Raw genomic sequence first — 27,292 nt, 5'->3', positions numbered from 1 at the left:
CATGTTGAATCCAGAATCCAAGAATCCATAGGATGCTCTGAATTTGATGCAACAGAAAGCATATCACCACCAACATCGTCTAAATTGTCTTCCACTACATTCAAAGATTTTGAGGAACCTTCATTCTTGTCGTCATTGTTCTTTTTCCGGTCTGGGCAATCCCGCTTTATGTGCCCTTTCTTCCCGCACTTATAGCAATTGATGTCCTTCCGCTTTTTGGACTTTGACCGAGAATTCTTGCCATTCGAACCACCCTTGTAACTACATTTTCCATGCACATGGTTACACTTTACAAATGATGAGTGCCAAATATTGTATATTTGAGACCCTTAACTTATGTTTGTCAAGCTCTTAGCTTTGTTATTTTCTGATGTTTTTTGTTAGTTTTGGTGTTTTGGTGTGTTGCGGGTCATTGAGAGAAAACTGTAGTTTGAGGTTGGAAATAAGCAAAGGAATTAAAGATCCCTAGAAGTGTGATCGAGCGCACAGAGCCATGATAGAGCACACCTGCACTCAAGCCCATGAATGGCACGCTCGAGTGAACGTCCACGTCAACCCTAGCACGCATCACTTAAGTTCTGCGCCGTTGGTTAGTGCGAGTGCGCTCGAGCGCACTCGCGCTAACCTGGCAATGCCGAAATCCTAGTTTAGGTTATAAATAACACATTTTTCTCTTGTAAAATAACATTGGAGGCGCCGTTCTCTGACTATTTTCGAGGTTTCACTTTCTTCAAACTCGAATTTTGCGTTCTTTTGTAAGTGTGATTAATCTTATGCTCTCAATTGAACTCAATATGTTGTGTTTAGTCATGAGAGGCTAAGTCCTTCAACTAAGGTTGAGGATGAAGCCTCACAATTGAAGTACGTTCATACTTTTATGTTTTTGTTCAGATGATGTTGATGTCAAAAATAAAGTTTGATGTTCTATTGTTGTTTTAATTGCAAGATTAAATTCGTGAGATTGATTGTGATTGCTTATTTGCAAAAGTTCGATATTCAATGTTTTTCATCCAATGGATACATCGAATGATTTAATTTAAATCGGATATCCAATGTGATTTGTTGATTAAACAGATACATTGGATGATTTGGTTTAAGATGGATATTCGTTATGATTTGTACACGAATGGATTCACTGAATCTTTCGATAGGGTTTATAAATAATAAAACATGTTTGGATTTCTATTGCTCTTCAGATTTTATGAATGAAAACATAGAAGTGTGTTGTATTGATTTGGTGTGGTGGATTCTAAAAACCTTAGTGTTTTCTACCAATTGTTTTAATCATTTTCAATAGGTTATCTTTTATTTTGCACGACAAAATCACAAACTTCGGAACTAGGTTAAAACATAATTTAGTTTAAATTAGAAATTGATTTTTGCAAACACAACTACCTGTGGTTCGACCTCGCACTTGCACACATTCTACTACAAACGACTTGTGCGCTTGCGAGTGAATATATTTTGCACATCAAATTCTGGCGCCGTTGCCGGGAAGTTGTTTGTTGTTGGGAAAATTGATTTTTTATTTAAATTGATTTTGTTTTTCTACTAGTTTAGGTAGATTTTATTTAATTTTTCTTTTTGCAATTTTTGTTTATTTTTATTCATTTTCTTCATTCATCTAATAATAATAATAAAAAAAAAGTGTTTGGTTGCTTTTGTTTTTCTGCAGTTTCGGAGAAACTCAGTCACTGCTAATACACTTGATTGTAGCTCACTTGTGATCGAGCGCAATCCCGCATTGTGCAGCAATGCACTCGCTACTCCGCGCCTGCGCTCAAGCGCATTTATGCTCGATCACACCCCTGTGACGACCGAGCGCACGTATCCTCGATCGCACCTTCCTGCGCTCAAGTGCACCTCCGCTGGCAGCATGAACATATTAGGTGCAGCTAAGTGCAAATTTTGTTTTGCAATTTCTTTGGTTTTTTTTTTTTTTTTTTGTTAGAATTTTGTTTCTGTTTTTATTTTCTTTTGTTTGTTTGTTTCTTATTTTGGTGTATGCTTGGTCGGAGATCCTTGAATCTAGAGTTGATACCCTTAGATCCTGACTTAGAAAGAATCGTTAGGAGAACTCAGAGAGCAACTGTTGAGAGAGAGAATAAAGATGAAATGAGAGACCAACGAGATAACATACCCTAGAATGTGGAGCAACCTAGGGTTGAGCATGAGGATCCGAGAGCTGAGAATTTAAAACAAGCTAGAGCTTGGAATGTGGATTTCACTACATCCCTTAGGGGTTTTTTCACACACTGATGAGTGCCAAATATTTCATATTTGGACCCCTTAATTTGCATTTACTAAGCCTTTAGCTTTATTATTTTCTGATGTTTTGGTTAGTTTTGGTGTTTTAGTAATTTGCAGGCTGTTAAGATAAAAATGCGGCTTTAAGGTGATAGTTGCAACTCATTCTGGGGCTTAAGACACTTCATGGAGCATTGGTAGCGAATTGGGATTGAGCGATGATTCGCACTCGACGAGTCCCACTAAAAAAGCCATATTTTGAGTTGTATAGCTCGGATAGTGGTGATCTTAGTGTCATTGGAAAGCTAACTCAAAGGTCTACAAATTCATATTCACAAGAGTAGGCAAATTCTGACTGGAAGTGCACTCGAGTATACGTTTAGTGCGATCGAGCACACTCACGCCCTGCGCAGCAACATACATGTTGCACGAGTGCGATCGAGCGCACTCGGCCGACCTGACAGCGCTAAAACCCTAAAATTAGCTTATAAATATCATTCTTTTCCATTGTAAACGTATGGAGACGTGCCGGGGGTGCCGTTCTTGGTCGTTTTTCGTGTTTTCTGGGTTTTTGTAGCTTGGAACTTGAATTCTTTTGTAAGTTTTTAATTTTAATGAAGTAATTTAGTTTCCTTATGATTTCTTTTGTCATGAGAGGCTAAATCTTCAACTAAGGTTGAAGATGAAGCCTCACCATTGATTAGTTTTATGTTTTCATGTTTTGTTCGTACAAATCCGTCGTTTAATATAATGTATGTTCGTTTCAATTCAATTGTGTGACAAAATTGTGATTGATTGTTGTTTATAAATCGTGAAAACGTTGGATATTTGTTGTGTTTCATCCAACGGATACATCGAATGATTTGATTGAGACTTATATCCATTGTGATTTACGGATACATTGGATGATTTGATCTCAATTGGATATTCGTTGTGATTTGTAATAGAGATAGATTCATCGAATGATTCAATTGGTTTATAAAAAACAATAGAACATATATAGGGTTTAATTGTTTGTCGGATGCATGAATGAAAACATGAGAATGTATGCTTTGATTTGGTGAGGTGAATTCTAAAACCTTAGTCGTTTATCTTTTGATTATTTTTATTTTATTTAGTTTATGTTTGTTTATTTTCAAAATCAATATCATTCGGAACTAGGTTAAGGTATAATTGATTTAGATAGAAATTAAATTTCACAAACACAATTCCCTGTGGATCGACCTCACACTTGCACACACTCTATATTGCACATGACTCGTGCGCTTACGAGTACAATTAAATTTGTACATCAAATTTTGGCGCCGTTGCCGGGGAGTTGTTTGTTTTTGTGAAAATTGATTTTTGTTTAAATCGATTTTATTTTTCTTCTAGTTTAGGTAGATTTTTGTTTCATTTTCTTTTTGTAATTTTTGTTTATTTTTATTTTTATCTGTTTTTGTTTTGTTTCATCTAACCATAAAAAAACAAAAAACAAAAACAAAAACAAAAAACAAAAAAAAAATTGGTTAATGTTTCATGTGGAAGTGTGTTTTTTAAAGAATGAGGGGAATTATGAATTTTCCGTTTGGTAATTTTAATGTTACTCCTAGTTGTAGGACACCCGCTCCTACCAACTTCCCTCACCATTTCTACCCACATGGACCATGTTCATACTGCTGCAGCCCTTATCATAGTTCTGGTAATTGTCCATCCTGGGGACAATTTTCCAATTTTTCATATGAACAGATGAACACCAATTTCTCCAGTCCAGGGTCTGAATTAACTTCCAATTTCTACACCCCAGACTGGAGCAACAATTCTGATTTCTCGTGGCAAGCTCATGCTACGGGAAATTATGTTCCTCAATCTCATGAACTGCACCATTCTGAATATCCGCAGTTCAATAACCATTCTTCCATGCCTTCACCTTGCAATTACCCTCTTCAAGAGTCATTAGTGCAACATTTTCCAACTGCTCATGTCAATGACTTAGAGGAGAGAGTAAACCAACTCATGGCAGCTAGGCGTGCCCATACCCAACCTCCTCACACTCACGCACCTCATAAGTCATGCTCATACTGTTATCAACCTTCTCATCGGATAAATGATTGTCCATTCATTAACCATTACATGATTGATGAGGAAGATGCCAGCAAGTCTGCACATGAGCATGTTCAAACCACCACCATACTTGGGAGTGAGAAAAAAGATGAGGAGACTGTTGATGAGCCAAGTCTGGAGGACCCATTGGGAAAGTGCTTTGCTTAATTTGGATGTGACCAAGACCTTGACAAGTTACTTGAGCAAGCTGATGCCTTATTGGACTCCACTCTTAAGATGCAAACTGAAAATGGGGAAACCACCGAGATATCATCATCTAAATCATCTTCATCAACAACTAAGCCTTTCATTATGGATAACCATGAGGAAGAAGAAAAAGAGGAGAAGGTTGATCACATTGAGCCCCCGTCAACTCCAAATCTATCCAGTGACAAGGGAGTGAGTACTGAAGCTCACTCCTTTATCAAAATCCCTCTTGAGACAATTCATGAACCCCAAGCTTCAATTCTTCAATGTCTCAAAGAGCCGTCTCATGCTGAAATTCTCAATGATCTACGCACACAAGGTCACAAACCTAGGAACCATGTTCTTAAGAAGATCCTTCGAAGCAAGCAACTAGGCTACCTGAGACGGCGAAACATCCTTCCAGAGGGATATCAAATTCTTAAGAAGAAAGGGTGGAAGGGATTGGACGGACATCCAAATGATCGGGGAAAGCACTGTAAAATTTCTTCCCCATTTTAATTTCTGCACATTTTCTTTTTCTCTTATTTTTATTTTATTTTGTGTCATTTTCTTTTTGTTTCTATCAGCAATTAATCTTTTGATATTTGTTTTTATGAGGAAATATTGCTATAAGATTTTGACAGGTGTTTTGGTGTTCAAGTTTGGGGGATGCCCTGGCCTTTGCACACTCGAGTTTCCTCATCCCATGGCATTGTATCTCTTGTCACATTGGGGACAATGTGTCATTTAAGTTTGGGGGTGTGAAAAAACACATTGTCTTTTTGTTTGTTTTGTCAAAAAAAAAAAAAAAAATTGTGCTATGTTGTTGATTGGGCATGAGTTACATCATAACTGTGGTTTGCATGTCATTAGTGTGTTTAACTTTTTGAACACTGCTTGTCATTAGAAATCTGAATCATTTGACTCATTTAGTGGATTAGAGAGACTTCACATGTCTAAGTTGATTATCACAAGCACACTAGCATAAAGTTTGTGAGGTATGAAATTTGGATTGATTAGGGTGTGCCTTGCGATTTGTAGGATGAAGTGTTGATGAAACCTTGGCTTGAAGATAAAAAAAAAAGGTGTCATCATCAGTTTGAGCTTTTCATTGAGTAACCGAACCTCATGACTCACTAAGCATTGAGTGTTCGCGTAAAAAGATGAAAAATTCAATTTGATTGATTGTATGGCTAGTTTGGCTTCGTATCCTTTTTGACTTGAGTAACTAAGCCTTAGGGATGTTTTACATCTAGTGCCCTAAAACCATCTGGTTTGGGAGTCATTGGCCCAACACTCATTACATAGCTCAATTAGAAAGCTTAAGGAAGCCGAACATTGCACAGCCTATACAAAAAATAAAAAATAAATAAAAAAAAAAAAATATATATATATATATATATATATATATAAATGCATGTCTTGATCTAAGCCTCTGGTGTTTTCATCTGTGTGAATTCTTATGAATTTTGAGGTACACCAAACTTTGAGAAAAATTGAAGCCTCTTAACTTTGTGTTAGTCTCACTTTGCACCTATTGGAGCTTGTGTTGTCTCAAATTTTCACATTTGAGTTGAATGATTTGTGGTTGGCTTGATGATTTGATTGTGGTGTTTACATTGTTAAACTTGCTCATGATGTGAGAACCATGTGTTTGTGTGGAAACTGTGTTTATCAATGACATAGTACTAAAAATGTTTGTGGGTATCATTTCTGTTAAACCCTCATGAGACTTCACTCGTCCACTAGGGATGCCTAGGGGTTTAAAAGGCTTGTTACATATGCTAAATGCAATCGTTTCTCCCACGACCGCGGACATATGTTTCTTGCTTTCATTTTGTTTTTCATTTTGTTTTGCTAAGGGACTAGCAAAATGTAAGTTTGAGATTATTTGATGAGTGCCAAATATTGCATATTTGGACCCCCTTAATTTGCATTTACTAAGCCTTTAGCTTTATTATTTTATGATGTTTTGGTTAGTTTTGGTGTTTTAGGGATTTGCAGGCTATTAAGAGAAAAATGCGGCTTTAAGGTGATAATTGCAACTCATTCTGGGGCTTAAGACACTTCATGAAGCATTGGTAGCGAATTGGGATCGAGCGATGATTCGCACTCGACGAATCCCACTAAAAATGCTATATCTTGAGTTGTATAGCTCGGATTGAGGTGATCCTGTTGTCATTAGAAAGCTAACTCAAAGATCTACAAATACATATGTCAAAAGAGTAGGCAAATTCTGACTGGAAGTGCACTCGAGCGCACGTTTAGTGCGATCGAGCACACTCGCGCCCTGCGCAGCAACATACATGTTCCACGAGTACGATCGAGCGCACTCGGCCGACTTGGCAGTGCTAAAACCCTAAAATTAGCTTATAAATATCATTCTTATCCATTGTAAACGTACGGAGACGCGCCGGGGGCGCCGTTCTTGGTCGTTTTTCGTGTTTTTTTGGTTTTTGTAGCTTGGAACATGAATTCTTTTGTAAGTTTTTAATTTTAATGAAGTATTTTAGTTTCCTTATGATTTCTTTTGTCATGAGAGGCTAAATCTTCAACTAAGGTTGAAGATGAAGCCTCACCATTGATTAGTTTTATGTTTTCATGTTTTGTTCGTACAAATCCGTCGTTTAATATATTGTATGTTCGTTTCAATTCAATTGTGTGACAAAATTGTGATTGATTGTTGTTTATAAATCATGAAAACGTTGGATATTCGTTGTGTTTCATCCAACGGATACATCGAATGATTTAATTGGTTTATAAAAAACAATATAACATATATAGGGTTTAATTGTTTGTCGGATGCATGAATGAAAACATGAGAATGTATGCTTTGATTTGGTGAGGTGAATTCTAAAACCTTAGTCGTTTATCTTTTGATTATTTTTATTTTATTTAGTTTATGTTTGTTTATTTTCAAAATCAATATCATTCGGAACTAGGTTAAGATATAATTGATTTAGATAGAAATTAAATTTCACATACACAATTCCCTATGGATCGACCTCGCACTTGCACACACGCTATATTGCACATGACTCGTGCGCTTGCGAGTACAATTAAATTTGTACATCACACCCATTGCAACTAACTCCCATTAGTGTATAGTGTTGCCACCAACAAATGCTACCCATTTCGATTTGAAGCCACAAGTCATTCAACTCCTACCATCATTCCATGGCCTAGAACTTGAAAATCCTTATAGTCATGTAAAGAAATTCAAGGACATGTGCACCACCTTTAAATTTTAAAATTTTTCTAAAGAGTTTGTCCACCTTAGACTATTTTCTTTCTCCCTACACGATAAAGCCAAGGCATGGTTGGATTCCAACATGCCCGGGTCCATTACATCTTGGGAAAGCTTGTTGAGTAAGTTCTATAACAAGTTTTTCCCAATGTCAAGGGTAAATGAATGCATGAAGGAGATTAGCTCTTTCACTCAGGAGGAGGATGAGAAGTTTTCAGAAAGTTGGGAGAGGTTCAAGGAGTTGTTGATAAGATGCCCTCCACATGGATATGAGAAGTAGAGACTCGTTTAGTTCTTCTATCAAGGATTGACCCAATCCAACAGTAGTATGATCGACTCAATAATGGGGGGGCATTCTTAAGTTTGATGGGGGATGAAGCGTATAAGGCATTGGACAAGTTGTCCGACAGCTCACAGTAGTGGGATTTTTTGAGTTGTCGGGATAAATCTGCCCGTATCCCCAAGAAAGGAGGCATCTATGAGGTTAAGGAGGACATTAATTTGAGGATTAAGATAGATGCTCTCACCAAGAAGGTAGATGCTCTCGCAATAGGTCAGTCCATCAATGCTGTCAACACTTTCAATATTGATAGTTGTTCCATCTATGCTAGTCCTATGCACTCAGCTCAGAATTGTCCATCTATGCCGGCTTTTGCCGAGTATCCTATGGAACAAGTGAACACTTTCAATGACTGTCGAAAGGAGTCAAATGGACCATATTCTGAGACCTAAAATCTAGGGTGGCGGAACCACCCTAATTTTTCATGGAAGCAAAAATAGTCGACGAATCAAGGAGGAGTCCCTCATCATGCTCACAATCAATACCCTCCCAGATTTTCACCGGTTCCGACTCAAGGTCGCTCGGCCCAGCTAGAACCATCACCTGCTTACCAAGCCCCCAATCAAGCGCCAGTGTCGATTTCACAGTCTTTGGAGGAAACTCTAACGAATTTTATAAATATGATTGGCCAATCCATAAGTGAAGTAAGGAGTGCTACAATGGTAAACACCAAAAATAAAAAATATAATTTTTTTATTTTTTATTTTTTATATGTCCACACAAGAGGAGAAAATGGAGAAAAGAGGATTCAAACGAGTGACCTCCGCTTCATGACGCATGGTCTCCAGCCGCTACCCCTTAAGAGATAATGGATTATTCAATTAGGAAAAAGAATTGTTAGTACTGAGAATAAAAGATGATGGAATGAAATAATTTTTTTTTTTTTTAAATAAAATAATTATCATTTTTTTAAAATGAAATAATTATCCTTATCCTTTAGTTAGGGGACAACATATATACTTTCATTAGAATTGAATAAAAATCACTAAAACCCAAATTATAAAATTATAAAATTATAAAAAATTAAAAAAAAAAACTGAATTAAAAAAAAAACATATTATTATTATTTAAAAAAAAATAAAAATAAAAATAAAAATAAACTAAAATCAATCTGTCAAGGGTGGTCTGCCAAGGCCACCCTTGACGACGCTTGGGGGTGGTCACAGTGTGACAATCCCCGACTTCTATTATCGGTGGTCGGCCACAAAGAAGTTCTTCAATTTTGATATATATTTTTTTTTTTTGGAAAAGACAATCCCCGACTTCTATTCCTGAAAGAATAACTATTCCTATCATTTTTTAAGGAAACAGTTACTCACATGGGAAAAGATATTTCGTAGGAATAATGTGTAATCAAACAAAATAATAATTATTCCATGAAAAAAGTCATTCAATTCCAAGAATATATTATGTGAACTAAACGAGCCTTGAGAGTTCTTGTTAATGAGCCTATTTAAATATGTTTTTGTACTTCGATGGACTGAGAGTTAATGAATAAACAAATTTTGTTCTTTTAAGATGTGATTCTTAATTCTTCTTCTTCTCTCTTCATCTCGGTGGTGAGAATCCACTAATTCCTCTTTTTCTTTGGATGGTGTGATTCAAGATATTTTCTTCCAAATTTGTTTTTCCTGCAATTCTTATTGTTATTCAATGAGACTTTGAATTGTCGTGCATCATTTGAATTTGGAGGGCATTTTAGATGAGAAGTTAATCAAGTAACTCACTATTTAGTGAAAACAACACTCTACCATTCTTTAGACAAAGTATGGAAGCAGGATAGTCCTGGTTTTATACAAAGTACTGTCCTTTGCTGAGCACGATGTCTCTTTTTTGAGTTAATAAAAGCCTGAAATTTTCTATATATATATATATATATGATGTCCTAAAAGAGTAATTTTACAAACAAAAGTTGGAAAAATCTTATCGCTGGCCAAAAAAAAATTATATGGTTTTTTTTTAATGCACTTATTTCACGTAACGTACGGTAATTAAGGTAAGTGAATAAGAGTCTTACAAAAAAAGTGAATAGAGTTAACTGTATGGTATTACAAAAAAAAAAAAAGAGTTAACTGTATGGTATTTCTTGTTTGCAACAAAATTGCATTAATTGATTTTTTTTTTTTTTTTTTTTTCAAATTTTACGATTCAGAAATCGTAACTTTTGATATAGGAAGCTACAATATAAGGATAAGGCTCATATTGGGTGAATTTTATGGATTGAGAACCTTAGAATTCTTTTTAAATTTGAGATTCATAAATTTATAAATTTCAACCGTTCATTTCAGCTAAACGTTTAAAATAAGTCATGTTTCAGTATTTAATGAGAAAGCTACCCTCAAGGAATTTAATAAACTATGTTTCCTCATTAAATACTGAAATTTGATTTATTTTAGACGCTTAGATGAGATGAACGGCTAGAATTTTAGATGCTTAAATTTAAAGGAAATATTAGGGATCTCAATCAGGGATCTGGCTTACATGTTGTTATTAGCATGTATGATGTAGTGTAAGCAATGGTTAAGATTGAATCTCAAAGTTGACTTACTTTTAGAAACTTTTAATAAGAGAGAGAAAATAAAAAAAGATTTTGAGAGATTCAATCTTGACCGTTGCTTAAAATAATAGCATATAAGCCGGATCTTTCAATCTGAATTTTCTCAAAGGTCAAGTTTATGTCCCGATTGAGATCCCTTAAAATTCTTTTTAAAATATGACTTATTAAATTTCTTGAGGATAACTTTTTCATTAAATACTAAAATATAATTTATTTTAAACGTTTAAATAAAATAATTTAAAATTTTAAAAATCTCAAATTTAAAAATAATTCTAAAAAATCTCCATCCCTATCAGTTTTGACATCCTCTCCAATTTATTTTTATTCATTTAATTAATGCTCACCTATGCTTATCTAACTAATTAATGCTCACCTATTCGATATATTATTCAATTAATTCAATAATGTCCTTGTTGGCATTCAATATATGCCCACCTACTATTTTATGCTCACCTAATCCAAGGAAACTGATGCAAGAAAAGGCAAATTCTGCGCCGGGCATTTAATTAAATGAAATTTCATTCAATTTCATTTAATGCTCATCAAACTTTATTACCCTTTGTTTGGTAAACGTTTTTCCATGATTTTGGCACTACATTATTAATCTAATTTTTTTTTATTTCTTTAATATTCTATTATTTTTTTTACATCACATCAATCATTAAATAAAAAAATTATTAAAAAATAAAAATTTTTCATTTTTTCATATCAAACATTCTTATTTTTTCACTTTTTTTTTAAAAAAACATTCATATTTTTTTTTCACATCAATTACTTTTTGTTACAGTATTGAACCAAAACCAAAACAAAATCGTTTATCAAACGAACCCTTAATTCTCCTTCACTACTTGTGCATCTGCAACTCAAAGCGCACTCAAGTAAGTTACTTGGGACACAAATTTCCTCCAAATGGTTCGGTGGAAATTTTCTTCAACCAGTTTTAATAAATGTTTGTGTTTGAATTTTTAAAAAATCAATGTTTAGGTTCTTATGTTAGTAGAAGAGTTATTTCAAAAACAAAAAATTAGTAGAAATGTGAATAATAAATGACTATTAAGAATATTAAAGTAATTGAATTAGAATTCTCTCAATTTCAATGGAATTTGAGATATCCAGTTGGTTACAGTGGACATGTATTTTTGTCCACTCAAAAAATAAAAAGACAAAAATATTCTTTCCACTATAACTAACTCTAGAATATCCAGTTCATTTGAACTGGAGATGATCATGTTCTAAAAAACATGTGTCTCCCACTTGTTAGATGACACTTGACATTTATTAGAGTGGATTGAAAAAACTTTCTGTCCAATAATTTTTATGAATATATATCTGAAATTAAATTAAGCAATTCAGTTAAAGTGGTTGGCATTCAAACTAAGAAGAACCCTAGCATTTCCAAAAAATTATTTTGCATCTTGGATAGCTATTAGCTAATAGGATGGATGACCCTTTTAAGCATTTGCTTAGCCATAATATATAATTTGGTCCTTTAACATTAATGCTAATACAATATTACTCATCATTTTACACTGAATGAATACTTTCAATTTCAAATAAAATAGAGGGGATCCTATTTCAAAGGACAGTCTACTGACATTGTAGCATTTCTCTATTATACATGCTAGTTATTTTTGAAAATTGAGTTTCGTGCTTCTCCCCTTAATTTTCCGAGTATTAACGAATTTGATGGGATTTTGACTCTTGAAACCAATGTAAATTGTAAAGCCTGAATTTATGGTAACGTTGTAGAAAATATGGTACCCATAACCAATTATCTTCAAATCCGCATTAAGATTTGATGATGCAGTACGGGACAGAGTTAATTGGGTTTTTAGTTTTATTAATTAATGAGATTATTAGTATTTAATTCTATGTTTTATTTAAATTTTAAGAGTTGTGTTATTTTATAATTTAAATAATGGGCATAACCCAAAGTTAGTCAAGTTAAGTTTAGGTCCTGTTTGGTAGACATAGTGGATTATTCAATTAGGAAAAATAATGGTTATTACTGAGAACAAAGAAGGGTTGAAATGAAATAATTATTTTTATTTCTTAGTTTGGTGATAACACATATATTCTCATTAGAGTTGAACCAAAATTATTAAGATCCAAATTAAATAAATGAATGAAAAAACCTCACATTTTTATTATTTATTTTTTTAAAACCTGAATAAAAATTTATTATTATTATTATTTTTTAAAAATAACTAAAACCAATCTAGCAAGAGGGTTTGGCCAGTAGCCAACACAAACGACGCTTGAGGGTGGCTGCGACTACCCTTGAGGGGCCCTAAGGGTGGTCTTAGCCACCCACAAATGCACACCACCCCCAGATTCTGTTATGGGTGGCCGACCACCCATAGTTTCTTCAGTTTTGATTTTTTTTTTTCTTGGGTTTAAAAAACTTAAAAATTAATATGAATTTTTTTTTTTTTTTTTTTAAAGGAATAGGTAATCATCTGCGTAGAAAAATAATTATTCTCATGAGAATAGCTATTCCTAAAAATAGTGTGCCAAGCAAATGAACAATTATCTCATTGGAATAGTCATCTCATTCTAAGATCTTATTCTCCAAACCAAAGAGTTTTTTGTTAAGGCATATCTTTAAATATGCTTTTGTAATTCAATGGAGACTGAGTTAATGAATAAACAATTTTTGATATTTTGAGGTGTGGATCTTTTCTTCTTTTCTCTTTATTTCGGTGGTGAGATTATGCATGCTAAATTTTTCCTCGCTTTGGATTGTGTGATTTAATCCATTTTCTATTCCCCTCCCTTTGTTATTCTTCCAACTTCATTTGTCTTGCAATTCTTATTGTTGTTCTATAATACTTTGAATTGTTTGGTATCATTTGCATTTGGAGGGCATATTAGAAGGAAAACTAATGAAACAACCCATTATTAAAAAAATACAGATTAATTCAATGGTCGGGTGGAATTGTCATGTTAGTATTGTGAGATAATTGTCAAATAAAAATGTAATTTTTAACATTATTCTTAAGTAATTCATACTTATATTTTTATTTTAAGTATAACTAATATTTAAAATTCATCCTACCAAGTGATGTGAACAAAGTATAGTGTTCACACGCTAAGATTCTATTCTTATATTACAAGCGACCATTATTGTCGTAATACTTTATACTTTTTTGGTGGGTAGGTTCTTACTTTATACTTTATACCATCAATTTAATATGCCATTAAATAAAAAATAATTTTTAAAAAAAACACCCACACACAAAAGGACAAGGAATTAATTGTCTTCTTAAAAAAAGAAAAAAAAAAAGAAAGGTTGTTCTCTCGTTGAAGTGGCCATTATGTAGAGTTGAGTAGCCCAGCCTCGTGAACTGCGTCTCCTTTGCCATTTACCACTTTTCCCCCAATTCTCTTCAGGCCATGGCTGCCAGTGCCTCCACCTCTTCATCTTCTTCCTTCCATCCAAGCTGGACCTATGACGCCTTCTTGAGTTTTAGAGGCGAAGACACGCGCAAGAACTTCACCGACCATCTCTATTTTGCTCTAAGAGATGCTGGAATCAACACCTTCAGAGATGACAACGAGCTTCGAAGAGGAGAGGATATTACATCCGAACTGTTGTCGGCAATACAAAGGTCCAAAATCTCTATCATTGTCTTCTCCAGAAACTACGCGGCCTCTAGGTGGTGCTTGGAGGAACTTGTGAAGATCATGGAGTGCCGAAGAACAGTGAGGCAGCTGGTTCTACCTATCTTCTATGATGTTGAACCGTCGGATGTGCGCAACCAAACGGGTAGTTTTGCTGAAGCATTTTTGAAACATGAAGAGCGTTACTTGTTGGACATAGACAAGGTACTGAGGTGGAGAAGAGCACTGTTTGAGGCTGCTAATTTGTCTGGGTGGGATCTAAGAAACACTGTAGACGGGTAAGTGCGTTCTAGCCAATCATTTCTAGATCTATAACTTTACTGATATAGATTTCAAATTTGATGGACAAAAATAATGATAATAGTAGAATGGAACCGTATTCCTTGCAATGTGTTAGAAGTCAATGAGCAATCTTATTGGCTTCAGTAAGGAATAAGTCTAAAAGTGATCAGAGTTTATGTTCAACTTTTTCCTGAAAAAATCGTAATAAAAACTAATCAAAGGTTTGCTTTTAATATTAGATTGACGCAGATAATATCAAGTAAGTTAAAGTTAACACATTTAAATTCGATAAATGTAATTTTTTATTTATTTTTTTGATGAATGAAAATTTTCATAGAACCAAAACAACAATTACAACCACACTTCTAGTAAATGCTAGAACACAAAACAAACAGAGCTACACACTTTGAATCAACCAAATAACCAACATTCCCCCACATGCAATACAATTCAATGCAATACATCCAAATCAATCCCCCCAACTATTACAAAGCTTTACATTTAAATCAGAAATCCGAAACTTATTCTACCATTTAATTCTCTGTTTAACATCCCAAACAACACTTTTTATAATATCTTCTTCAGATCTCACAATATTTCCATGTCTAATAGCATTTTTTTGCATCCACAACTTATAGACGGTATCTCCTAAACAAAGACTAGCCAAAAGACCTTTTTTCCTCCAAGTCTGTATACCATACTTCACAACATCACCCCAACCAAGAGGGGGATCAGAACTCAGATTTTTCAGCATCAAGGTTTTCAAAATTCTGGAACTAAACCCACAACCAAAATACAGATGATCAATACCCTCAATACATCCCCTACAGAAGGCACATAAAACATCCCTAGAAAAACCCTAGAAAAACCCTAATTTAACAATTTCTCACCAGTTGTAACTTGTAAGTCCATTACGAAACACCAACCAAAGAATAAAAGAGGTTGAGTCATACCATATTAATCTCCACCACTCAACTTTGGTCTTCTTATTCTGGATTTCTTCCCATGTTGCACGTCTAGAAAACTGTTGCTTTTTGATAATATTTTAGGTAAAATAAAAACATTTGTCCATTGCATTTGAATACTGTAAAGAACAGAGGAAATCAATTGCAATCTCCCAGAAAAAGTTAGATGCTTAGAAAGCCATGAATCAATTCTACCAGAATTTTTTTGAATAAGAATCTCACAATCCCCAGCCGAGAGCTTCTTTGAGCTAAGAGGAATCCCAAGATATCTAACCGGAAGTACTCCCTCCTCCTTTTGATAAATGTAATTATCTCAGAAAGAATTTTCATATTTCATACTACAACGTATTCATATATACTTCCTTTTTTTTCTTTTTCTTTTTTTGGTTCTTTTGGTCCAATATACATAACACGAGGTATACCTTTCTCTTTAGAAGTCTCAAGGTTTAGTTGGGACTTGATGTTCAGATTTTTGTATGAAAAAAGGGAAATTTTAGCAGCTAACTAAGTTGATACTCACAAATGTTTACTTAGATTTGTGCATGCAACATAATTTTATGGTATCTAAAGTATAATTTCTTCAAATTTGGCCCAAGTATATTTGAAGTATTAGTGTGTTAGGGATACTGGCCAAAATATGCTGAGGTTTTATCTGCCATCATGAAATATTTACTACTTTCAAATGGTTACTTGTATGATTTGACTCTACCTAATTTTCAAAATAATTTGCAGGCATGAAGCCAAATTTATTAGGAAAATTGTTGAAGCGGTTTTAAGGGAAGTCAACAGCACGTACTTATATGTCTCACTCTATCCAATTGGAATAGATTCTCGCGTGCAAGCCATCACTTCCTTGTTAAGGGTTGGAGCCAATGATGTCCGCATGGTAGGAATTTGGGGAATGGGCGGAATAGGGAAAACAACCATTTCTAAAGCCATATATAACCAAATGTTTCATAGTTTTGAAGGTAAAAGTTTTCTTGCAAATATTAGGGAAACTTTTAAGCAACCTGATGGTCAAGTTCGATTACAGGAGCAACTTCTTGATGATATATTGAAGATAGGCAAGATAAAGGTGAATAATGTTAATAGAGGAATTACTATGATACAAGAAAGACTTCGTGGTAGAAGAGTACTTGTTATACTTGATGATGTAGATCAGTTGGAGCAACTCAATGCCATAGCAAGAAGTCGTGATTGGTTCGGGCCTGGAAGTAGAATTATTATCACAACTAGAGACGAGCAATTGCTAAAGGCACTTGAAGTGGACGGAGTATATATAGCCGAAGAAATGTGTGAAAATGAATCTCTGGAACTCTTTAGTTGGCATGCCTTTAGGAATAGTTATCCCACAGAAGATTATATGGACTTGTCAAGAAGTGTTGTTGCTTATTCTGGAGGATTACCACTAGCTCTTGAAGTTTTGGGTTCTTTTCTATTCTCTAGGAGTATGCAAGAATGGAAAAGTACATTGGAGAAATTGAAAAGGATCCCTAATGATCAAATTCAAACAAAACTTAGAATAAGCTTTGATGGATTAAGTGATAGTACTCAAAAAGATATATTCCTTGATATATCATGTTTTTTTATAGGAATGGACAAAAATTATGTTATACAAATATTGGATGGCTGTAATTTTTTTGCAGAGATTGGAATTAGTGTCCTCATTCAGCGGTGTCTTCTTTCAATTGATGAGAGAAACAAGCTCATAATGCATGATTTGCTTCGAGACATGGGAAGAGAAATTGTTCGTGAAGAATGCCCCAAAATACCAGGAAAGCGTAGTAGATTATGGTTGGATGAGGATGCACTTGATGTATTGGCAAAACATGAGGTAAGAACTTCCACTATAACAAAAATAAAAAATAAAAATTAAAGGATGATTTATATTTTACCCTAAATTATTAGCCTATTTAAATCACCTCTAAAATTTAAATGATTGCAATTCATCCCTTAAGTTGAAGTTTCTGTCTTGATTGGCTCCTTCAATTAGTTAAATTCACCAATTAATTTGGATGGAAAGTATAGAATGTGCCATGCACTTGCATCTAGACCCTTCGAAATGACAAATTTGCCCCTAACCCTACTATGCAAAACTACATCATTACCCTACTAGTGTTTACAATCTATTTTGATAGATATAGGCCCTCTTGATCCAAAAGGTAAGAACACCGCTCCTCATGTTCTCCTATCACTCATTGTCATTATTGATGTTTGTTTCGGAAGTTTTGTTTATGTTTTGGTGGGTGGTGTTGCTAAAGCAGATGTGTGTGAGGCAGATTGGAGGTGGGGGAACAATGTGTTTTCTTTTTCTTTGTTTATACCAAAGAAACAGTACGTTCTGGTTAGTGTTGTAAAGAAATGATTGGTTTTGATTCCAATATCTCATTTCAAGGGAGAAATTATCATTTCATGAGGCCCATATTTGATGGTGGAAACTATAGGTTACATATTAATTGCTTTGTGGTGAACACTACAGCATGTTCAACATGTTTGTACTTACTTTTCAGGAAACTATACTTATTCGTGTCGAACTTATATCGAATTTGCAAAAACACCTCCTCTCTCCAATTTTAAAAAGTGACAATTGATTCTTCCAAATTATGCAACACCTTCATTTTAACTTAAATTGACTATTCAATTAGATAGAAGATTTCCCACGTGACTAATTTTGACTTAAACTGACTATTATACCTGGCATAAGATATGTGAAAAAAAGAACATTAAAAAAAATTTAATTCACCACAGCTTGACCGTGGAGGAGGCCATGGCCAGACATTCACATCCTCCCCTAGCCATGGAGACGCACAACCTAACTGTGAGTCTTGTTAGGAAATTAAATCCTATTTCCCAAGACCCGTGAGATGTGAAAAATAAGAACTCGAAATAACAAATATAAGCAATCATACACGACACACAGATTTAAGTGGTTCAGCTTAACAAGCCTACATTCACTGGCGGAGACAATCCGGAGAGAAATCCACTATCAAAATGGAGTACAAGAGAATTATAGGGTGAGAAAACCACTCAAAACCCAAAGCCCCAATACACTTAACCTCACTCTAACTCAACAGAGAGTAAAAGAAAAAACTTTCTTTTCTATGTATGGTGCTCTCTCTCTCTCTCTTTTTCCCTCTCCATCGGTGCTCTCAATCTTTAGCACTTATCTCACATTGTTGGCCCTTCACTTCTTCTTAATGTACCCAAACACAAAGGCATCATTCCTTTATATAGGAAAACCATTGTGTTGCCTAGAAGGTTCCGGAATGTTCCACACACATCAAGAACACTCTTTCTTCTTAGAAGGTTTCGGAATGTTCCACCAACATCAAGAAGACTCTTTCTTCTTAGAAGGTTCCAGAATGCTCCACCAACATCAAGAAGACCCTTTCTTCTTAGAGAAGGAAACCATTGTGGATCTTTGTAGAACACAAGAGAAAGTTCCAGAAGATTCCACCTACTAGATTCAAGGCATACCTAAACAATCTCCAACTTGACTTGAATCCCATCAAGTCGCAATCTCCCCCAGATGTCTCCTCCACCTGTCTTCAAGCTCGAAGACCAACTGAAGCTAAGCACAGCTTCAGTTTCTCAATAGTCACACCTTTTGTCAACACATCTGCTGGATTCTCGGATCTGAGAATCTTCTCCACATATTCTGTCTATGAAATCTTTAGTGTACTATTGGCCCTGTCCCGGATGATTTTCATCCCAAGGATTTATTTAGCAGTACCCAAATCCTTCATTGCAAACTGCTTTGACAACTGGTTCTTCAACTTGTAGAAGTCTTCCGTACTTGTAAACCCAGTACTAAACATGACACTATCAAACTTCTTGTATCATTGTCTCGAAGCTTGTTTTAGGCCATACAAGCTTCTTCTCAGTTTGCACACTAAACTCTCCTTTGCTTGCACTACGAATCCCTGTGGCTGCTGCATGTAAATGTCTTCCTCCAACTCACCATGAAGGAACGCTGTCTTCACATCTAATTGCTCCAGATGCAAGTCCTTTGCCGCCACAATGCTCAGCACAATTCTGATGGTTGTCATCTTCACCATTTGAGAGAATATATTTGTGTAGTCAATTCCTTCTTTCTACTGGAATCCCTTGACTACCAATCTTGCCTTGTAGCACTTGCTACCATCATGTTCACCCTTTGTTCTGAACACCCATTTGTTATGCAAAGCCTTTTTACCTGCTGACAACTTTGTCAACTCCCAGATCTGGTTAGTCAATAATGAGTCCATCTCATCCTTCATGACTAACTCCCACTTGATTGAATCTTCAATCTTCAAGGCTTCAACAAATGTCTCTGGCTCACTGCCATCCATCAACAGAATATGAAACAGGGATGGTGAATAACGTTGTGGAGGTTTGCTGATTCTGGTAGACCTTTGGATAGCTGTTGTAGATGTTCCCCATTCAACATGTGAGTCTGCACTCTCATCATCCTGTTGATCACTGTTCTGAACTTCGTCTTCCAAACTACTGTCAAAGTTTACACATTCAGACTCCTTTGGTTCCTGCTCTGTAACACCAGGTTCTGCACTTAACCCATCATTGTACACAGCACATTCATTAAAAATCACATTCCAGCTTCTAATAATCTTCTAGTTTCTATCATCCCAAAACCAATAGCCAAAGGCCTCATCTCCATATCCAATGAAGAAACAGTTTCTAGATTTGACATCTAGCTTACTCCGAGCATCAGAATCAATATAAACATACGAAGCACAACCAAAAACTTTCGAATGTGAAGATTTACCTCTTTTCCACTCCAGACTTCTTCCGGTAGTCTATGGATTAAGGGAATGGAAGACTCCCTATTTATCAAGTATGAAATAGTGCTCACTGCATCAGCCTAGAAAGTCTTTGGTAACCCAGCATGCAATCTCATACTGCTAGCACGCTCATTGAGATTCCTGTTCATGCGCTCAGCCACGCCATTCTGCTGCGGCGTTCTTGGTATAGTATTCTCCATTCTGATCCCATTCTCTAAACAGAACTGTTTGAACCCCATCTTCGTATTCTCCCCCATTGTCTTACCTAAAATACATCAGATTTACTTTTCAAGAAATAAACCCATACCTTCCTGCTTGAGTCATCAATAAAAGTGATGTAATACTGCAAGCCTCCAAGAGATGCCACTGGTGCGGGACCCCACAAATCCGTGTGTACTAGCTCCAGTTTTTTCGGCTTAGGTGCTTTGTCAACTTTTGTGAAACTCACCTTCTTTTGCTTCCCTAAGATGCAGCCTTTACATAAATCAGACTTAACTGACTTCAACTCCGGTAGTTTCCCCTTTGATACAAGGACCTTCATCCTTTTCTCGCTCTTGTGCCCAAGCCTTAGGTGCCATAGTTTTGAATCAATATCCGTATTTGCAATAGCAATTGTATCCCTACTGTTCTTCGTCATATAGAGAGTGCTTGTCTTATGACCAAGAGCCAAAATCATATCTCCCTTGCTGACCTTCCACTTTCCACTGTGGAAATAAATTGAATGCCCTTCATCATCAAACTGCCCCACTGAAATCCGATTCTCTTTCAGCTCTGGGATATGCTTGACCTTTTGCAGCTTCCATACCAAGTAATTGTGGACTTTGATGCGAACATCACCTAGGCCAACAACGTCGAGCGCCATTCCGTCAGCCAAATACACCTTCCCGAAATCTCTAGCCACATAATTTGTGAGAACTTCACGGATCGGTGTGGTATGAAAAGAAGCTCCTAAGTCTAAGACCCAAGAATCAAGAGGACTATCAACAGATAGAAGTAGGGTATCATGCACTTCTTCTGTTACCACGACATTGGCTGAATCGTCGCCAGTCTTCTTCTTTAGCTCTTTGCAATTCTTCTTGAAGTGACTTGTCTTGCAACAATTCCAACACTCAAGTTGTCGTCCAAATGCAGATTTGCTCATACCCTTCCTGGATTTAGATCTACCCCTCACTGAATATCTCTCTTGACCTCTACCCCTTGCTTCATCGTTTAGGGCTGCACCAAAACCAGAGGTTTCACCAGCATCCTTCCTGCAGACTTCCTCACTAAGAACCAAATCTCTGACGTCTTCATAGCTCAGTTTACTCTTTCCTACAGAATTACTCACGGCCATCTACATGACCTCCCAACTATTTGGCAAAGACGTCAAGACGATTAACGCTCGAATCTCATCATCAAAATCAATTTCACCGAGGACAATTGAATTGTGATAGATTTGAATTCATTGAGATGATGTGCCACCGAAGCCCCTTCCGCCATCTTTAGGTTGAACAATTTCTTCATCAGGTGCATCTTGTTGTTAGACGACGGCTTCTCATACATGCTGGACAAAGTCGCCATTAGATCTGCTGTGGTCTTGTCTTTTATAACGTTTTGTGCGACTGATTTTGACAATGATAGCCTGATAACTGCCAGGGCCTTATGATCAAGCAGAGCCCACTCGCTATCATACATATCATCAGGTTGTTCTCCCAAAAGAGGTTGATGAAGTTCATTCCCATAAAGGATATCTTCAATCTGCATCTTCCAATACGCGAAATCTGTGCCATCGAGATTTTCGATCCCAATTGCTTTACCTTCTTCTCTTGTCATCGCTCCCACTCAAACCAAATGCTCTGATACCAGTTGTTAGGAAATTAAATCCTATTTCCCAAGACCCGCGAGATGCAAAAAATAAGAAGAACACATAATAACAAATATAAGCAATCACACACGATACACAGATTTAAGTGGTTCAGCTTAATACGCCTACATCCACTACCAGAGACAATCCAGAGAGAAATCTGCTACCAAAATGGAGTACAGGAGAATTACAGGGTGAGAAAACCACTCAAAACCCAAAGCCCCAATACACCCAACCTTACTCTCACTCAATAGAGAGTAAAAGAAAAAACCTTTCTTTTAAATGTATGGTGCTCTCTCTCTCTCTCTCTCTCTTTTTCCCCTCCACCGGTGCTCTCAATCTTTTAGCACTTATCTCGCATTGGTGGCCCTTCACTTCTTCTGAATGTACCCAAACACAAAGGCATCATTCCTTTATATAGGAAAACCATTGTGTTGCCTAGAAGGTTCCGGAATGTTCCACACACATCAAGAAGACTCTTTCTTCTTAGATGGTTCCGGAATGTTCCACCAACATCAAGAAGACCCTTTCTTCTTAGAAGGTTTCGGAATGTTCCAGCAACATCAAGAAGACCCTTTCTTCTTAGAAGGTTTCGCAATGTTCCAGCAACATCAAGAAGACCCTTTCTTCTTAGAGAAGGAAACCGTTGTGGATCTTTGTAGAACACAAGAGAAAGTTCCGGAAGATTCCACCTACTAGATTCAAGGCATACCTCAACAGTCTTCCTAGACCGAGGGCTACGTTGTTGTCATCATGGGTCCTGGCCATAGAGACCCAAAACCAAGTTATGGGTCTTTGGCCCTAGTGACCCTCGTCCAAGCCGTGAATCTCCATGGCAAGGGGAGGCTATGGTAGATTATTTTTCTTATTAGGGACGAGTATGAAAATTATATACCTTGAAATTTTTCTGTCTTAGTACTGTTGCAAAATGTAATTATCTTAGAAGGAATTTTCATATTGCATCACACAAATATTTTTCTTATCAGGGACCAGAAGCAGTTGAAGGGCTTACTTTAAAATTGCCAAGATTAAGTGAGGTGACTTTCAGTACAAGAACATTTATAAAGATGGAGAGATTAAGATTACTCCGCCTTGATCATTTACACCTTACCGGAGATTATGAACATCTTTCTAAAGATTTAAGGTGGCTCCGTTGGCACGGATTCTCTCTAAAGTTTTTTCCAAACAACTTTTACTCAAGAAACCTAGTTGCAATTGACTTGCGATATAGCAATCTCACACAAATTTGGAAAAATTCCAAGGTATATTATACTCATAACCATTAAACCATAAGTTTTGACATTTTGATACTAATATTGTGTTTCTTTCTTTTCTCTTTTGTTCAGCAATTGTTCGAGAAGTTGAAATTCCTAAATCTTAGTCATTCACATTACTTGGCTCATACCCCTAACTTTGCAAGACTCCCTAATCTTGAGAAACTAATACTCAAAGATTGTATAAGTTTGTTTGAGGTTCACCAATCTATTGGAGATCTTAATAATCTTGTTTTGGTTAATTTGAAAGATTGCAAAAGTCTTCAAAGTCTGCCAAAGAGTTTCTATAGGTTGAAGTCTCTTCAAACTCTCATTCTTTCTGGTTGTTCTAAATTTGACAAATTGGCTGAGGAGTTGGGGAAGATGGAATCCTTGACAACTTTTCTTGCAGATAACACTTCCATAAGACAAGTGCCATGTACCATAGTACAACTAAAGAACCTCAAATACTTGTCACTGTGTGGGTGTAAAGGATCAGCATCTAAGTCACTGTCTTCACTAGTTTTGTCTTGGATATTCCCGCAGAAAAGTCCCAAGCCAGTCCATCTGTTGCCTGCTTCACTACAAGGCTTGAACTCACTAAGAGAGTTAAATCTTAGTAATTGCAATTTATCATATGCTGCAATTCCTAAAGATATTGGGAGTTTATGTTCCCTTCGATCTTTAGATCTACAAAACAATCATTTTCATGGCTTGCCATCAAGCCTTGGTGGTCTCTCGAAGCTTGAAATTATCACTTTGGATAATTGCACAAAGCTTCAATCAATTCCAGATTTACCACCAAGTTTGAATGTGGTGCATGCGTCAAACTGCATGGCGTTGGAAAGATTACCAAATCTATCAAATTTCTTACATATGGAAGCTTTGTACCTCACTAATTGCAATAAATTAGCAGAGATTCCTGGCTTGGATAAGTTGTTGAATTCCATTAGCGAGATTCAAATGGAAGGGTGCAGCAATTTAACAAATAACTTTAAACAAAGCATCCTACAGGTTCTCTCTCTCTCTCTCTCTCTCTCTCTCTCTCTCTCTCTCTACGTATTTTTTATAGTACTGCTTATATACATAATGATTTTGGTGGTTATAGGAATGGACTTTGAGTGGATTTGGTAGTGTGTATGGCATTTTTCTCCCCGGCAATGATATACCTGATTGGTTTACGTATAAGGATGAGGGATGCTCTATATGTTTTGAAGTGCCTCGCATCATTGATCGTAATATGGAAGGGTTCGCTGTATGCATTATTTATTCATCATGTGGCAATGGAGAGACATGGTACGCTGGTGATCTTCCTATCATTTCTGTACTCAGTAAAACCAAGAGTACCACTTATCAAAATGAAAGGCCATTTAACATTACTCTAGAAATTTCGCATGAAGATCACATTTGGATATTCAATTTTGATGAAAATGATGTCAATTTGGAGGCCGGTGACGAAGTAGAGGTTATCGCAGATTTTGGGCCAGAAATCGATGTTAAGAAGATAGGGGTTTGCCTAGTATATGGCAGGGATATTGATGGAAAAATGATTCATTATACCTCTACATCGAATAAGGATGCCATTGTTGCAATTGAATCTAAAAGAGGCCTTGGTGATGATGAAGCAGATTTGAGCCATGGTCGTTTTGACGACGATCGAGCGGCTAAGAGATTGAGGTGTGAACATAATCCTGATGATAAAGCAGAATCAAGTCATGAATGGTTGCTTTGACGACGATCGAGAGCCTAAAAGATTGAGGTTTGAAGAAGGATAGCTCATATCACAATAAGCAAGTGCATTTCATGATTCTTTCTCATTTGGACTCTTTTAATTTTTTTGCTAATTAATTATTTGAATTATGAATCTGGGTTTCTCGAGATTTGATCTGTATCAAAGATTTCAGTATCGATTCTCATCTTTCTTTTCATCTTTTTTACATTGATTCTGAAGGTGTTTCAAAGATTTCTTGAGGCTTCGGTGGAGTACTTTCAATCTTTGATTTGTTTTTCTGTCCTTTTTCCTGGCTACTTTTGGCATTGGTTCAGATATACCGATTAATTCATGCCTTAGTTTGCATATTTTTGTTATTGTTTTGACATTTTTTCGTTTTTGTGTTGGTATGTTTTTCCGTAGTTATGTTGGTTATAGAAATTTTATATCAATTTAGTGATAATGGAGGAGAAATTATGCATGTGAAGCATCTTCTTGATAACAACCTGCCTTTTTGTCTCAAAAAATTTATAGGAAAAGAAACTCCTTTTTGCGGGCAGTGAAGAATTTTGGTATTATGTTGGCGCAGTGGTGCCCTTTAACCATATCTAAAGGGCAGCTTTAAATATGAAAAAAAAAGTCAGTAACTTTATATCTAAATGAGTAGACAAATACCAAGATTTCTTCAGGCTAGGATAATCTATCAAGTGCTGATTGAGGAGGATTTAGGTTGTTCAAAATAGAGAAATCTTTGGTTCCTTATTGACATAATTTATATATATCAAGTACCCTTTCTTCCATTCCCTTTTCCCATATTTGAATAAAAAATAAATAAACAAAAAAAAAAGTACCCTTTCTTCCACCTCCAAAGGATAGAAAAGAAGCATCAAAGTGCTCATCCTGGTCTCTGAAGAGCAAGCAAAAGGCAAGTCAAGATTGCATGTGCCACCACACCTAGCTATGGCCGCCTTTGTTTGTGTAGATTTCGTGTAAGTGATGGGTCAGGGGGGGAATTTTGATTTCGTTCTAATATTTGGTTCTGTTCTCAAAATATATATTGTAATTAAAATGTACGTTGATTGTTGCTTTATGGCCAAGCAGTTTCTTTCATTCTCTATAGTTTGTGCATGTAGTTTTTGGCTTGGTGATGTAATAATAATGATAATGATAACTTGAAATTAAATTTGGATTGTCGAAGAAACTACAAGAGATTTCTAGTTTTTATTTTTTTTTATTTTACAATTCAAATCTAAATTTTGGTACATCTAGTATGTAGAATGACTATTTTATTATAAAAATGAATGGCTATAATTGAAAATTGAAGAAAGTTGAATGAAATAACTTTAGAATTGTCATTCTCTCCTGGAAATGGCTACTCCAAGTGTGGGGGTATATGATAAGGATTCTATCATTATCATATACTCTAAGAGCATCTTTAGGAGCAATATGTAAAATAGCTAGTCAAAAGGTGAAATTCTCTATTTTGATTACTGTTTTTTCTATACACATCCCAACATGTTATCTATTATATTTCATATAAATATTATTTTTCTTACCTTTTTTTAATTATATTCCTCCCAAAACCCTCTGTTCCTCTTCTTCTCTCCCAACCCTTTGATTCCCACTTACAACACCACAAACCCTAGGAAAAATGGATACTAGGGTTGAAAAAGTAGTAATTGTTATGATTTTTATTTTTATTTTTATTTTTTACCAAAAGCCCAACCCTTAATTTCCTAGTTGACACAAATTTTGCTGTTCGTGGTGGATTTTGACTCTTCAAACCCCGATGTAAGGCCTGAATTTATGGTGATTTTGAAGAAATTAGACTACCATAATCAATTCCACTTCCAAAGGATGGAGGGGGTAATGGTATACAGTGAAGGAATAGTATCAAAGGGGTCATCTTGGTCACTGAAGAGTCATTTGACTGCTAAATGACTGAATCAAAGTGGTTTTGTTTTACTCTCTCTGCTTGGAAGATTCTTCTTTTCCTCTTTGGTGAAAGTGGGCAAAGATGTATAGGAGAGAAGATTTTGTGCTACAAGTGGGACAGAGTGCTATCCCTAATCAGTTGGAGGTTCCCATGCATCCCTTGGTGTCCATATTAATTATCTGAAAACTTTGACTGGTTTTAAAAGAATTCCAGTGTCCTATATATTATGCTTTTGGTG

At 35.8% G+C, this 27,292-nt stretch overlaps 2 protein-coding genes across 2 annotated transcripts in view; one reads left to right on the top strand and one right to left on the bottom strand.

Moving 5' to 3' along the window:
* The window catches only part of LOC132182863 (disease resistance protein RPV1-like), a 107,453-nt gene that overhangs the window by 54,941 nt on the left and 25,220 nt on the right, over positions 1–27,292 (bottom strand). The gene's annotated exons all lie outside the window — the stretch shown is intronic.
* On the top strand, positions 13,999–25,422 carry LOC132180773 (disease resistance protein RUN1-like). The gene is made up of 5 exons (XM_059593713.1): positions 13,999–14,561; positions 16,263–17,364; positions 23,141–23,416; positions 23,501–24,421; positions 24,516–25,422. Exons 1-5 carry the CDS (start codon positions 14,056–14,058, stop codon positions 25,137–25,139), a joined length of 3,429 nt encoding a protein of 1,142 aa, XP_059449696.1. The 5' UTR covers positions 13,999–14,055; the 3' UTR covers positions 25,140–25,422.

Source organism: Corylus avellana, chromosome ca5 (assembly GCF_901000735.1).
Source record: "Corylus avellana chromosome ca5, CavTom2PMs-1.0".
NCBI classification, from domain to species: domain Eukaryota; kingdom Viridiplantae; phylum Streptophyta; class Magnoliopsida; order Fagales; family Betulaceae; genus Corylus; species Corylus avellana.
The sequence above is the reverse complement of the archived record's forward strand: the minus strand, read 5'-3'. Positions and strand labels throughout refer to the sequence as shown.

Excerpts from the sequence above, each read along its gene's own strand:
- LOC132180773 (XM_059593713.1), top strand. The coding sequence starts at position 14,056 with ATGGCTGCCAGTGCCTCCACCTCTTCATCTTCTTCCTTCCATCCAAGC. Across the intron at positions 14,562-16,262 it reads CTAAGAAACACTGTAGACGG|GCATGAAGCCAAATTTATTA; the intron begins GTAAGTGCGTTC and ends AATAATTTGCAG. Across the intron at positions 17,365-23,140 it reads ATGTATTGGCAAAACATGAG|GGACCAGAAGCAGTTGAAGG; the intron begins GTAAGAACTTCC and ends TTTTCTTATCAG.